General features: G+C 41.4%; 1 protein-coding gene across 1 annotated transcript in view; it reads left to right on the top strand.

Annotated features, from left to right (window-relative positions):
• Positions 1 to 13,841, top strand: part of SLC15A1 (solute carrier family 15 member 1) — a 74,936-nt gene that overhangs the window by 26,217 nt on the left and 34,878 nt on the right. Inside the window, exons 8-16 of the mRNA XM_019525530.1 lie at positions 965 to 1,048; positions 2,420 to 2,502; positions 4,050 to 4,136; positions 5,982 to 6,071; positions 9,098 to 9,142; positions 9,245 to 9,277; positions 9,425 to 9,513; positions 12,107 to 12,188; positions 13,706 to 13,831. Of these exons, the coding sequence (XP_019381075.1) occupies positions 965 to 1,048; positions 2,420 to 2,502; positions 4,050 to 4,136; positions 5,982 to 6,071; positions 9,098 to 9,142; positions 9,245 to 9,277; positions 9,425 to 9,513; positions 12,107 to 12,188; positions 13,706 to 13,831 (719 nt within the window). The remainder of the gene's footprint in view (positions 1 to 964; positions 1,049 to 2,419; positions 2,503 to 4,049; positions 4,137 to 5,981; positions 6,072 to 9,097; positions 9,143 to 9,244; positions 9,278 to 9,424; positions 9,514 to 12,106; positions 12,189 to 13,705; positions 13,832 to 13,841) is intronic.

Here is a 13,841-nt window from a genome sequence, read left to right as displayed (position 1 = left end):
CCCCCCCCCCCCCCCCGACTCTGGAGCTATACAAACAGGGTCAAAGTCCACACACCCACTATGGTGAGCTTGGAGAGCTGCCTACACATGTGCTGGTTTACATTCTAATTGGAACACGTCAGAGTAGTCTTGGTTTTTTGTTGTGTGGTTTGTTTGGGGTTTTTTAATGGTTTCTTCTATGTTTTTTAATTTAACTTTCTAGCATGGCCTGACTTGTCATGTGTATAAGCTCCCATGGGTTTAAAAATGGCTGCAAGTGTGCTTTATCTAAAACTTCTGTCTGTCACACTGATCAAGAGCAAGTTCAGTACAGCATAAAGTGAATGTAAATCCGACTAAGTAAACTAGTGCAATAACCATAGGGGAAGTTCATTACTAAATGATCAACAGTTTTTTCTGTTACCTACCCCCAAAAACTTGCAATTCTAAAGAATAGATCTTCTGAGGCCTTTTTTAAAGTCCTGAATTGGCACTAAAAGTGATGCAAATTGGCACATTAATTTTAAAAGGGGGTCATGCAATTCAATTTCTCCTTTGTTCTCTTTTTGCTGCATCCCCTCCCTGTTCTATCAGCATTACAGTGCACTATACTGCGTCTCCTTCACCTACAGTTGGCAATGCCAGATTGGTGCAATTCCCACTGCCTCATCACTTTATGAAGCATCCATTTTTAATAACCATCTACATCTTTTAGATGCTTGTATGTCTGCATCCTGCCAGTCCAAACTTATTTTAGGGGGGCCTATGAGCTTGGTCCTCTCTTCAGGATTCATTTGGTTGAATTTTGCCTGTTTAATGAAAGCCTCTCTCTCAAAAACAAAAAAAACCCTATTCAGTGCTGATTGCATGTCGACTGAGATATTTACCAGTAATATCTACAGAAACGTTTTCTGTAACAACCTTTTCAAAACTCCTTACAAAAGCAAGCAATGCTCTTGCTTAACATCTGTGTGTTTTGGTTCAGGTGAAGAATGTGGAATTCATACCAAGCAACGGTGTTACCCACTAGCCTTTGGAGTTCCTGCAGCACTCATGGCTGTTGCACTGGGTAAGCTTACTGTGAAAATTATTTCATCTATATTTTCTTAGGGAAAGAGAACTAGGAATCTCTACTTAAGTGGCATTCAAGGTCAGCGCTATCTGTTTTGAGTCCATGATTCCTGGGGTAGAATTTGCATATCTGAAGACTAACAACAGGTATGCAAATATATACATATACCCTGGGATTACCCATTGTCAACTATGTAATCTGTCAGCAATAATCAGGAGGGTCCCATATATTATTCTGGCAAAAGTTAAAATAGAAAAGAAATTATAGACTCAAATGTAGGTCTGGAAGGCAGGCCCCCTGGACTGTATGTTACTAGGTCATCCATAATAGATATTTGCATGACCTGTTCTTAAACTTCTGATGGCATGAAGTCAATGGAGTCTGTGGGTACCCTGTTCCAGTGCTTTGTGAACCTGAGCAGTAGGAAGTTTTCCATATCTAACCCGGGGCACTCAACTTCTGGCCTGCGGACCAAATACATTCCACAGCCTTGGAATCTGGCCTGTGGGGCCCTCCATGGGTTGGGAAACATGGTGGCCAAAATCCCTGCTACCAAAATTCCAAGCCCCACAGGATTGGTCGGAGCTGGGCCACAACCCACACCTCACATGACCAGATTGGAGCCAGGCTACACCCCCTTTCCTCTGGGTGCCCAGGTTACAGCTGGGCTGTGCCCCCTCTTCCCCACAGGGCCAAGCCACTCCCCCTTCCATAGAGAAGTGGGAGGTCTTGCAAAGCTTCACTCTTGTATCCAGGATGAGAATGAGCATAGACTAGAACTATATTCAGGAAGCAATGCGTTTGCCCTACTAAAATATTCTATTGTATGTCATTTAGGTTACATATTCATTGACTCTTTTTCATATGCAAAACCACTACACCTTTAACTGCATATTGCTGAAAGAGCATTTCATCCTTCAGTACCAAGACCCAAAAATTTATTAGACCCATTTAGCTCTTTGGAGTTACATAAATTATAAGAATTGCAGTGTCTACTGCACTTACCTCCTAAAATGAAATGTTTAATTAAAAAGTTGTCAGTTAAACACTGCTGGCCCAAACATGTATTCTCTATTCTTTTGGGTCTTTACTTGGGAAAACTTCATTCTTACTGAAGATGATCACTATTTGCCTGAGAAAATCTTATAAATGAATAATATCTTTTTACCAAAAACCCCAGTCAAAATTATGAAGAATATTAGTTTTAATAAAAATATTGGAAGGCATTAAAAAAGCATATCAATTGCTGTATAGAATGGTGTTCTTTATAGAAGTTTACTTTCTTATCCCTTCATAATTTACTTTGTATACCAAAGTGTCTTCCACTAATTTCCATCAACCCTGACTTGATACTTTTGTTCATTTCAGTTGTATTCATAATTGGAAGCAGAATGTACAAGAAAGTTCTACCTCAAGGCAATATAATGGTCCGAGTTTCCAAATGCATTGCTGTAAGTAATGCCAGGTCACTTGGAAAAGCAGAGCTGAGATTTTTCAAATGAAGTTGGTCTTTATGAAGTACAAAAAGTTAAAATATTTGTTAAATCCTTAAAGCGTATGATTTGTAAACTAGTTGTTACAATTCTTCCAGAAGTAAAACTTCACATGAACAACATGGTTGGAAGAATTAATGTCAAAACAGTGTAACTTTTTTTTCCCCTACTGGATGAATTTCCAAAGTGTGCTTCCACTTTTGTGTGTATACTTATGTAGGGTTGGGGCAAGTGTGTAACCTAAGGGCACAAGTTTATTGACATACCCATATTGGGCTTTTGACTGTCAGTTGGAACTAAGATTAACTTTACCTATAAAATAGGGGGGGCAGAACCATTCCTGAGGGTTGTTTTTGGTGCATCTCTGATCTGTATTGGTCTCTTGATTTCAGCCTAGTGACTTGTAAAATGAAGGCAAGGATCTTAAATAACCCTGCATTGACTTAAAAGCCAAGCTGGACTAAAATTAAGAATCCAGCCACTAGGTTTTTTGTTTTGTGTATGGTTGTTGGGTTTTATTTTTCTTTTAGCTAAGAAGTTGTTATTAATTTAACTGTATTGCAGAAATTTGTGGGAGACCTAGGCAAGATTTAGGGCTCGAAGTTTAAGGACTGTTATGGGGATCTCTGTGGGCACAAGGTACAGCTAGCGCACATCCTCTTGCACTGTGGGAGACCAGTTCTACAATGGCAAAGTCTTATCCCAAACTTTGCTAATGTCTCTCAGCTCATGGGACTAGAATGCCGAAGGGCTCATTTTGTTTCCCATATGGCTCTACCAAGGTAGTACAAATTGGTCCTTCTTTCATTCTGTAAATATCATCCAAAGCATGAGAGAGATATTGTTTGTAACTTACATGATTTGGCTTTCTATGGATATACTTCCGCCATGAACTTGTATGTTCCTATTTTGGAGAGAGAATGGGTCAAAATGTATGTTTTATAACTTGGGTGTGTTGCATTTTTTTTTTCCAGGTGTTTTTTTTTTTTTTAAATTGTAGATAAGCCTGTTCACTGAAATTACTTTCCAATTCCAGATCTTGATACAGTAATTACCATTGACAGCAACCTTTTTGTTATCTGTTATTAAAGACTGAGACACTGCAGAACCCCCTTGCTATTCAGCTGCATCTGTCAATTGCTTGTTTTCAACAGGCTGATAATCACCATCTCTTCTCCAGCCTTACTTGTGCTGTTGACAATAATTTAGAATGTTGTTGGTCATCCCTTCTCCAATCTGACTGTACAGGACTTAAGGGATATTTCATGTGGGAGGTCCAGTATTTTCCATAAGAAATATTAGCAAAGCTACTTTTAAATTCTTCACTGAACAAAAATATTAGGAAAATACAACAAAAAATGAAACTTGTTTTTAAAGATTCCCTTGGGACAATAAGTCTTTGGTTTTTTTTGTTTTTTTTTTTTTACATCTATAAATATTTGTCATGTCATTTTTGAATGGCAGTTGGCACATTTAATCAGAATGTACAAATGGTCTCTTCACAGTTTGCTGTTAGAAACAGGTTTCGACATCGGAGCAAGCAATTCCCCAAAAGAGAACACTGGTTGGACTGGGCTAGTGAAAAGTATGACGTAAGTAATTTTTGTGCGCATGTGAATTCATGGAGAGACTTATTTCTTTCCTATTCTGTTCCATTTGCTTTGGTCACTGGGTACATAATCTCTAAACAGCATACCAGTGCCGCTAATCTATATGCTTGTCTCCACCAATCTTGAGGTAGGTCTCTGACTAAACTTAACTGCTCAGGTGAGATGTCATGATGGTAGCATGCTTTAATGTAGTGTCTGTCCCTCTCGGAGGAATCCCAGCTTTCGTGCGTGATCATGTGCTGCACTGAGGAAATAACAATGGGCTGAACAAAAACTGTTTCTCTTGCAAAAATGCCTAAGATTTAACTGGTGCCTATCTTAGCAAGTAATCAGCATCATCAGTGTAAATATTATGGTCTTAATATCAGTGTCCCAGCTTCAAAACAAATGTCAGATGAAGTCCCACATATGTATGTATATGTATTATGTGCACATGCTATAGTGTGTAGCTATAAACAGATGTCACGCTTTGCTCCAGGATAAGGCATTTCTTGCAGGACGAAAGTGCAGTCATTCGGGTGCCCATGTCTGGTCCTGGGATAAATCCTAAAAAGGGATAAGAAGTACTAACAGTTTATCCCAAGGCAACACAAAGTGCATTTGAATAGTTCTCTCAGGACTGCACTGAATCAGTAGCAGAAAAACAGCCATGCATTCAGTTGCTCACTCAACCCTGATTTAGAAGGGGTAGTGTGTGTGTCTGTGCCAATTCCAGGATATTTTCTGTTCTGGGAGAAATATAGACACAACTTTGTCCGGGGACAAATGCAATGTCTGTTCTTAGCCTCTGTGTATTATAATATAAGTTTTATATATAATAGGTAAATATGTATTAAACCTATACTTACACAGGCCACCTGTGTAAATGAGCCACATGACTAATGAGGATTGAAGTAAATGTTGTAATTGTCACAATCTACTCCTTTCTGTGGCATAGTGTTCTAGAATCTAAGCTTACAGTAAAAATGAGTCTGGTTTCAGTTGGCATAAACTGCAACAAGCCCATTAAATCCAGTGACCTTGTGACAGCTTACACCAGTGATCTGCCTTACCATTTCTAGCTCTTGTGCTTAAAGATGATCTTGAAAACTTATGAACTAAAATGTTACCAAGGTAGTAATTGGGGCCATCACTACATCTCTCCACTACCTACACATAGTACTCCATGTTGATTTTCAAGATCCTTTTAATGACTTCCAAAGGTCTATACCATTCGGGACCAATCTACGTTTCCTTTTGTCTGTCTTGTCTTCAGTGACACAAACCGTTTGCCCCTATATCCTGTCTCTTGCTCCTGCCTGAACATCTTTCTTTCATGCAGCTCCCCATATATGTAATACACTTATCAAATCTACCTTGTCATTCAAACCCCTTAAAACTGAACTTCTGCTATGTCACATATGGGAGATGAGAAAATAATACTAACAAGAAAAGTAGTCCATTGGAATCCTCAAAATATATATGGACCTTACTGAGTAATTGGGGATTTTGTTTCTGTATTTCCCTGTTCATCCTTCCTCCCATCTCTTGTCCATGCATACCAGTGCCTCTCTTGGTTACTGTCCTCAGTTGTCATGTTAGCTTAGGCCCCAAGAGAATTTTAGATCCTAGACATGCAAAGATTTATGCATGTGTTGCACTTTAAGCACTGTGCGTATCCCCATTTGCCATGAGCATATGCCCAACCAGTGAAGTTCACTATGTGTACTTGTGTGATCAGGGCCTATGTTTTAAGATGTTGGTATGAATGTACCATGCATGTAATAAGACAAATGTGTATTGAACTTGTGGGCTAACTTATCAACTTCTATTCTTCTTCCATTATAGAACCGACTTATTACTCAGACTAAGATGGTCTTGAGGGTGCTTTTCCTGTACATTCCTCTCCCCATGTTCTGGGCACTCTTTGATCAGCAGGTAATGTAGAACAAATATTTAATGTTTTTGTAACTTATACCTGCAATTACTTTCAGCTGTGAAATCAATGGCTGTAGCAGGCCCATAGCTGAGAGCAGAATTTTGGACCGTGGTTGAGCAGTGTGACTTATTGACAATCCAAACTAATACTTATTGTGAGTTGAGAGAGCTATGTGGGGCCAGGAGGATGAGACCAAGCTGGAGAGTATGTGGCTTAGTGAGATGGTTGCTGCTCTGGAACAGCAGAGGCCTCTGCATGTTTGTTCTCAATGGGACAGAAACATCCCTGCAGCTGTCCATCCATTTTATCCAATGAATATCAAATCCAAGATCCAAGGATACAATGGGAAAAGGAAGACTGGAGAGAGCACTGGGTAAGGCAGGCTCAAGCCCCTTCCTGGGTGAGGGTGGGGCCTAGAACCTGGGCTTCCTGCTTCTGGTATGAGTTCTCTAATCACTAGATTATTGGGCTGAAACATGGGAGGGCCTTCCTCCTCACTTTTTTTGCCAAATCAGACTTTTAGGATTTGTCTGTGGAGCAACATCCCTGCCCAGCCAGAGTGCAGCCTACCCTGCAACCTGCCAAGTAGCCATGTGGATAGTTATGTATCTACTTGCTTGTGGAATACCGTTTCATTGTGCATAAAGTGTGGTTACGCAGCTGTATAATTGCCCAAGCTGGGTGCCTGAGGGTGGGTACTGCCTGGGGGGGACCGCTGCTGTGAGAAGCCTCGGCTGCCTGCTTGCCCTCTCCTCCCCTCGGGAGAGGCAGGTAAGGCAGTGGGGTGTGAGTGTAACACAGGGGTTTAATCAGCCCAAAATTGAAGCGGTGTTTTTTAAAACCCCACCACTTCAATTTAGGCCCCCTGTTTCATCTATACACACCCAAAGACTCTACAACTGTATTGCCAGCTTGATGTGGATTCCCCCAGACACTCTAGAAAACAGCCAGGGAGCTGCTGTTTGGGGACCTAGATGCCAGATGTTGGGGCCTGGCACATTACTTCAGAAATTCCAGGCACTTTTGCAGCCAACAAAGCCAGATGAAGCTCCTATAACAAGGGGTGGGGGTAGAACAGCTGTTTTAGTTATCGGCCAGGACTGGGGGGGATAAAAACTGGGTTAGCTCCTACTGCTTATGCACAGTCAAATAAGAGGTACAGCATAGACTTGTACTCTAAATGCTTTGGTATCTCACTATTCTTAAACATGATCATCCAAATAAGAAATCATTGAACTATTCAGTTGGTGCAGATATAACAATATTTCAAACCTATGTGTTTATGAATTAGTTTCCTAATCCCTTGATTTCAGTGGGATGAGTTGATGCTTAGCCCTCTTAAGAATAGACTTTTCATATTTTGTGCCTACATACAGATTTAGAAATCTTGCTGTAAATTCCCAGGTTTGAAAGTTTTTGGTCAAACTCTGTTTATATATTGAACTTTGTTTTCATATAATATAGCTTTCCTGGGTCCAGCTGTAATTTGGCAGCAATGAGCAATAAAGATTAATAGATGACCCCTTCTACAAATTTATTTCAGGACTAAATACCTATTATGGAATTGAGTATCTCTTGATAATGATGCATATTCTGTTATGATGTGCATATCCCAAATATATAATAAAGAATTAATATCCTGTTAATTACTCTGCAAATTTTAAATGGCATATTCCCGTGTTTTAAGGGATGTGCAGGGGCAGATCCGGAGGGGTTACAGTGATGTGGATGCAGCCTGCTCTCAGTCAATGCCACTGAAGTAGAAGTTGGGGATAACTCTTTATTTAAGTTCTGAAAGGAAGTAAGAATTCTGCCTGTTCCCTTCCCATCTGGCATGTCCCATCCCCTCCCATTTCCCTACTTCCCCTACCTGCTGCTGCTGGTCCCACTGTCCCTATGGCTTGGGGAGGAGGGGGACAGGAAACGCTCCAAATACTCCTATTTGGAGTGAGTTGGACTCAGCCAAGGATAGAAGCAGCACTAGGTGGGTTCCATTTTTTTTTTTTGCTCAGTCCCTGATGGTGTTTCCTGCCTGCCTGGGAGCAGGGGTGGAAGAAGGGAACCTAACCACCACTTCTGCTTGTGTTCCCAGCTGATCCCATTCCCCACAGCTTGGCTGGAGTGAGGCTGGCACAGCTGTGGAGCCTCCCCGCCTTCCCTAAGGTGGCTGTGGCTGTGGATGAGGATGGTGACAGTGGCTGACATGAGGGGGGTGGGAAATTGAGGGGAGGGGCCATGTTGCTGAGCATGAAGAGGAAGCAAAGGGAATTGACTGGAGGTCTTCAAGTCCCCTGCTGCTTCTGCTGCAGGGTATGCCCACCTATAGGTGGGGGGGAAGCTGTGGCAGGAGTTGCAGCAACCTCTGCAGTGCTGGTGGCTGCTCCTGCCACCTCCCCCTCTTCTTATAAAATCCTAGATCTGTCCATGGGGATGTGTATGTGTGAGTATAACAATTTATACTCTGATTCTAATGTAGCATTTCAACTCTTGCTATATATTTTGTTTGTTTGTAAATTCAATGAGTGGATGGTGAAATGAATTGTAAGAAACCTTTCCTTTAAACTGGATGTCAGAGAGAGGGCCTGCAGGACAAATATGGCCTGTGGAACCCTCTCATCCAGCCTGTGGGTCTTAGTGCATACAGCATGCTGGTCTGTTCGTGTGCTGGACTGGCCCTGTGTGCTGCATGTGGCAGGTGCAGTCAATCTGGTGTGTACTGAGACATGTAGGAATGGGGGTTGGGATATGGTGGATCTGGTGCATGGGGCTGTTCTGCAGGCCAGCCCCACAGTGCTCACCCATCTTGCAGGGCCTGATGAGTTTGACACCCCCTGCTTCAAATCATTCAGGAGCAGACCCTTTTCTAATATTGATGCAGAAGAAGAAAATCCTAAAACAAAATAGCTCTTCTTCTCTTCCCTTGCCATGGATTCCTCCCTCCCCATCTTTCCTTGCTATAAAAGTGTAAGGAAAATTTTAGTGTATTGCTTTACTGTAGCATTTCATTATTACTTTGTGTTTTAAGGGATCGAGATGGACATTGCAAGCCACTACAATGAACGGCGACTTTGTAAGTTACTTGAACATAAATGTAGTATTTTAAAAAAAAGTTTTATTTGTTTCATTTGAGTTCTAATATTAAGCCATATCTACCCTCTTCTTTTTTTTCCAGGGAGCTATTCAGATTCAGCCAGACCAAATGCAGGTACGTTCATCTCTTATGTTTGAGGGGGTGGGTTTTGGGGTTTTTAAAGGTCCCCTAAGATTATTTTATATCACTCTTATATTTTTATTTAAAGAGACATTGGTAAGGTCTTAACTTTTTTTTTCTCTCTCATAATTTTTATATTAGACTGTGAACCCAATCCTGATCATTGTTATGGTCCCAGTTGTAGATACCGTGGTTTATCCTTTAATTAAAAAATGCGGGATCAATTTCACGTAAGTTGATGCATATTTTGGCTGACCAGCTTAGGTTTGTAAATGACTTGCCTTTAAATTGTTATGCTTATAATAATGCAACCAAGAAGACTTCCACCAAAATAGAAAATCAAGGTCCACGCCTATGAATAACAGATGAATGTAAAAGGCATTTTGATTTCTGTAGATGCCCTTGGCTGGAATCCATATATAACCCCCCAGTGAGAAAGATAGAGGGTGCTTGTAGGTGTGGCACGGGGTTAGTTCTCAGGGTTTTATTCTGTACCCCCTAAAAATTGAAATGGTGGGTTTCAATTAAAAACCCACCATTTCAATAGTTTTGTCACATTACTGTTTGGGGTTTTTTGTCCAAGCCAGACCCTGCCCACAGGTGGGGGGTGGGGGGTTGAGCTGCCAGCAGGGCAAGTGGCCCCCAAGCTGCAGGGGGCCCTGATTCTTCCCTCGGTGGTGGTGGCGGCGGCACCCTTGGGGCTGCCTGGGTGGCCTGCTATCAGGGTGGGTGCTTGCTCCAGCTTGGAAGAAGCACCTGGCCCCATCCAGCTCTTCCCTGAGCCCATCCAGGAAGCAGTGCCCAGCAGGCTGGCTCAGGGAAAAGTGGGATTGGGTTGGGTGTTGCATCTGAGCCGGGGCAGCACCTGGCCGACTAGCAGCCTGCCTGGAGGTGCACCCCTGCTGCAGAAGGAAGAACCAGGGCTCCCTGCAGTTCAGGGGCTGCTTAGCCTGCTGGCAGCTTGTGGGGGAGAGGCAGGCAGGCATGCTCTGCCAGAAGGAGGGAGAGTGGGGGCAGGGGAAGGATCGGGCTCTTTGCTGCTTCTGCCTTCAGAATGCACTTGCTGAAAGTAGAAGTGGAAAGGGGCTCAATCCTTTTTTCTTCCTGTGAAGCCTGCCCACCCCTCCTGCGCCCAGGTGGTGAGCTGACAGGTGCAATGCATCTTTTTAGTTAAGTTTGCATCATTGCAAACTAATCTAAAACACCAAAACTGGTGTGCATGTAATGCAACTCCATTAAGCCCCACACAACATTTTCATCACGTGTACATTGGGATGACTGTCATACGTACAAGTGCCCAGAGACTTCAGTGAAGTGAAGGTGAAATCCTGGCCGCTGTGGAGTTAATAGTAAAAATTCACTTGACTTAAAGGGAGGCAGTATGTTGTTGTTAGTTTCATCCTTAATTTCTGTTTTGCAGTATGAAAATTAAATGTATGTGGCTCTTCTGTGAAAGTATCTTTGCCTTTTAACTGAATAGAGCCAATGGTGGGTCACTAGAGGTTGTAGGTAAAAACTAATTAGCTATTCACATAGCTCCCTCTGTCAGCAGTGCAGCACTGTTTGGAATGCAATTTAGAAAATATGAAGGAGGTGCACTATTTGTAACAAGGGAGGAGGAACCACAAGCTTTTTTTTTTTTTTTTAAGGAAAAGAGAGAGAGACCTTTTTCAATTGCATTGACTCAGTTAAGCTGGTGTTGGAGGGTTTTCAACTGACCTAAATTGGTTTGGCTTAACTCAAATGCAGCCATTTTCCTAGTCTAGATAATACTAAAAAAAAGACAAACCTTTTTTAGGAGCCGGCTGAAATTCAGCCTTAGTGGCATGAAAAATGTCTATCCAGCCAGTGCTTTCTCACACTGTAAAGTGGGGTCTTAGCAAGGAGCTTGAAATCTTGTAACTGAACTCTTTAAGGCTTTTTTTTTTTTTAACGGGATTTATAATTAAACTCTCTATTCTTGGCATCTACAAGGTATTCCTCAGTTTATTCCTCAGTGACCTTATTTCCTTTTCTGAATTTGAGTTTACCAGCTCTGTGTATAACACTACAAACAAAAATACACAGGAGCTGTCTGGGAATTGCTTCTAAATAGAATCAAACAAATGGTAAGAGGAATTAATCAATTTTTAAATTTAATGAAACTGTATTGTTCCATTTTATGAAAATTGTCCCACTTTTTTTTTAGAAAAGTGCGGGTATAGGAGAATTTAACTTGGAAACTTACTAGCTTATCTCTTTTCCCCCACTAAGCTTTGGTTTAAATTGAAAAGGTAGAGTTTTTTTTGTTCCTTCCTGGGAATACAAATGTTTAGCATCACATGGCATAAATGTACTTTTAATGCCAGAGTATTGAATTCAGTCACTTCTTAAATGACAGTAAGCCAAAAAATCCTGTCATTTTTACTTAATTGGAGAAAAAAATAGTTATGTTCAGGTTTTATCATTGTTTACCACTGCAATGTATGCACAAAAAGAAATCCTCCTTACGGAGCATAACTATCAAGTTTAAACTCTTCAAAACAACTATGCAAACTTGGCCATTATCTAAACAAATTATATTAACATTAGAAATGAGCCACACACCTTTGTAACCTGTCACTTAAGATCCAACTGACCTTATACAAGAAGTTTAGATGTCCCCATAGGGTAGCTACAACTAACATCTATGCATGAGGTTTAATGAGATGTGTAACTGTATTAGTTATCCAAAAGAGAACACTATACTGTCTTCTGTAATGAAAAGGAAAAATCACAGTTGAAGCTTTGGGATAGTACTGCCACTAAGGTGTGTGTTTTTTGTTTCTTTTGTTGCCATTTTAGGCCCCTGAGGAGAATGACGGTTGGTATGTTCCTAGCAGCTATGGCATTTGTTGCTGCTGCGTTGGTACAAGTGCAAATAGATGTAAGTTATCATTTAGTCCATCTAAGCAATGATATTTTAGTACAGATTTGGGTGAGTGAAGATGATTCCCACTGTGTCAATGAATAACTCCATTTCTAAACCTGTTAACTAAACATGAATATGAAAAATGGAGGCATGGGGAAGCATAAGTGAGAAGTATGACAGTGTGGCTGGGTACCCTGGGCAGCTGCTGCGCACACATGGGCAGCAGCAACTTGCTGCTGCTGCTGCTGCTGCTGCACCACAAGCACAACTGTGTGGCTGCAGGGGTAGCTGTTGCTGCCCCACCCCCCCCCAGCTGGCTTTCAGCACAGCTGCCCCTGTTGGCCTGTCCTAGTTACACCACTGATTTTTTTGCAGGGGGGAGGGTGATGGAATACAGAGTGATCTAGATCAGATGATTTTTATCTTCATAAGTCTCTCAAACACATTTTTTTGAGGTATTTGTTTGAGGGTCAAAGTTGGAAAAACAGGCTTAATTGTTTGGTTTATAGGGGAATTCTTTTGTATTTGTTTCTCATGCTTTGAGTGGAGGCCAAGCCTGATATCCAGAACAATTAGTGTCACAAAGCAAGAATTGAAATACCAGCTATATATTTACTTGTCAATGATAAAGTTTGAAAAGCAAGGTCTTCAGGTAGTGCAAATGGGTGCAGTTCTAACATGTCTTAAGCCCTTTTAGGGTGTAAGTAGCGCATAAACCGTCTTGCCTCTGTGTACTAGAGTGTGCGCGCGCTCTCTCTCTCTCGCTCGCTCTGCCCCCCCCCCCCGCAAAAAAAAAAAATTTTACATCCTAGTGGTAGATATAGATTACCTGCCAAAAAGAGGCAAGAGAGCTTTTTTCTTTTTTTTGGATGGTGAGATATGAAAGGAGAGCATGGAAAAGATTGCAGCATTAAAATGTATAGGCAAGGTAACACTTGTGGGGAAGAGATGAAAATATATATAGTGGTGCCAATTTTTTATGCTTGCAGGTACTAAGGTGACTTTTGTTCTCCTACTAATCCAAAGGCGTTTGTTTGTTTGATTGGGTAGAAAGTGAGAACTCCAAATAGTCTTTTTTTTCTTTCCCCTTCTATCTTTGGATGTGGAGTGAGATTAGCTGTGCCTTTTGGAGAGTCCCGCTTGTAGCTGTGCCTTTTGGAGAGTCCCGCTTGTAGCTGTGCCTTTTTTTTTTTTTTTATTGCTTGCCGTGAGTAAAAGAGGCACAGAACCTATTGGCCTATATCCTTGTGACGATGGTCAGAACACAGAAGGAATCTGGATAGGAGTTATATGCTTGTGGAGTGCTCTTTGTTAAGAAGTGTCCTTTCTTGTTAAGGTGGTAAGGGATTACACAGCAGCAGTAGCTAAAACTATTTGCAATGTTGTAACATGGTACATGTTAATTGTGAAGGACTGTCATGGAATTGTCAATTTTCTTCAGAATAATTAGTCACTGTAATTATTACGGTATGTTTCATATGACTTGCTAGTTCATTTATTTCACTCTTTTTTCCTTTCTCTCCTCCCCCCAGAAAACTCTTCCAGTCTTCCCTGTAGCAGGGCAAACCCAAATCAAAGTAATAAATTTAGATACTGCTGAGGCGGAAGTAAACTTTGGACCTGGACTCCATAATGTGCATTTACCATCTCAAGGAGAAGTAAGTAAAA

This window comes from Gavialis gangeticus, unplaced genomic scaffold, assembly GCF_001723915.1.
Source record: "Gavialis gangeticus isolate Ggan-Ray unplaced genomic scaffold, GavGan_comp1, whole genome shotgun sequence".
Classification (NCBI taxonomy): Eukaryota; Metazoa; Chordata; order Crocodylia; family Gavialidae; genus Gavialis; species Gavialis gangeticus.
Note: the sequence above shows the minus strand (reverse complement) of the source record. Positions and strands in the feature narration are given on the sequence as shown.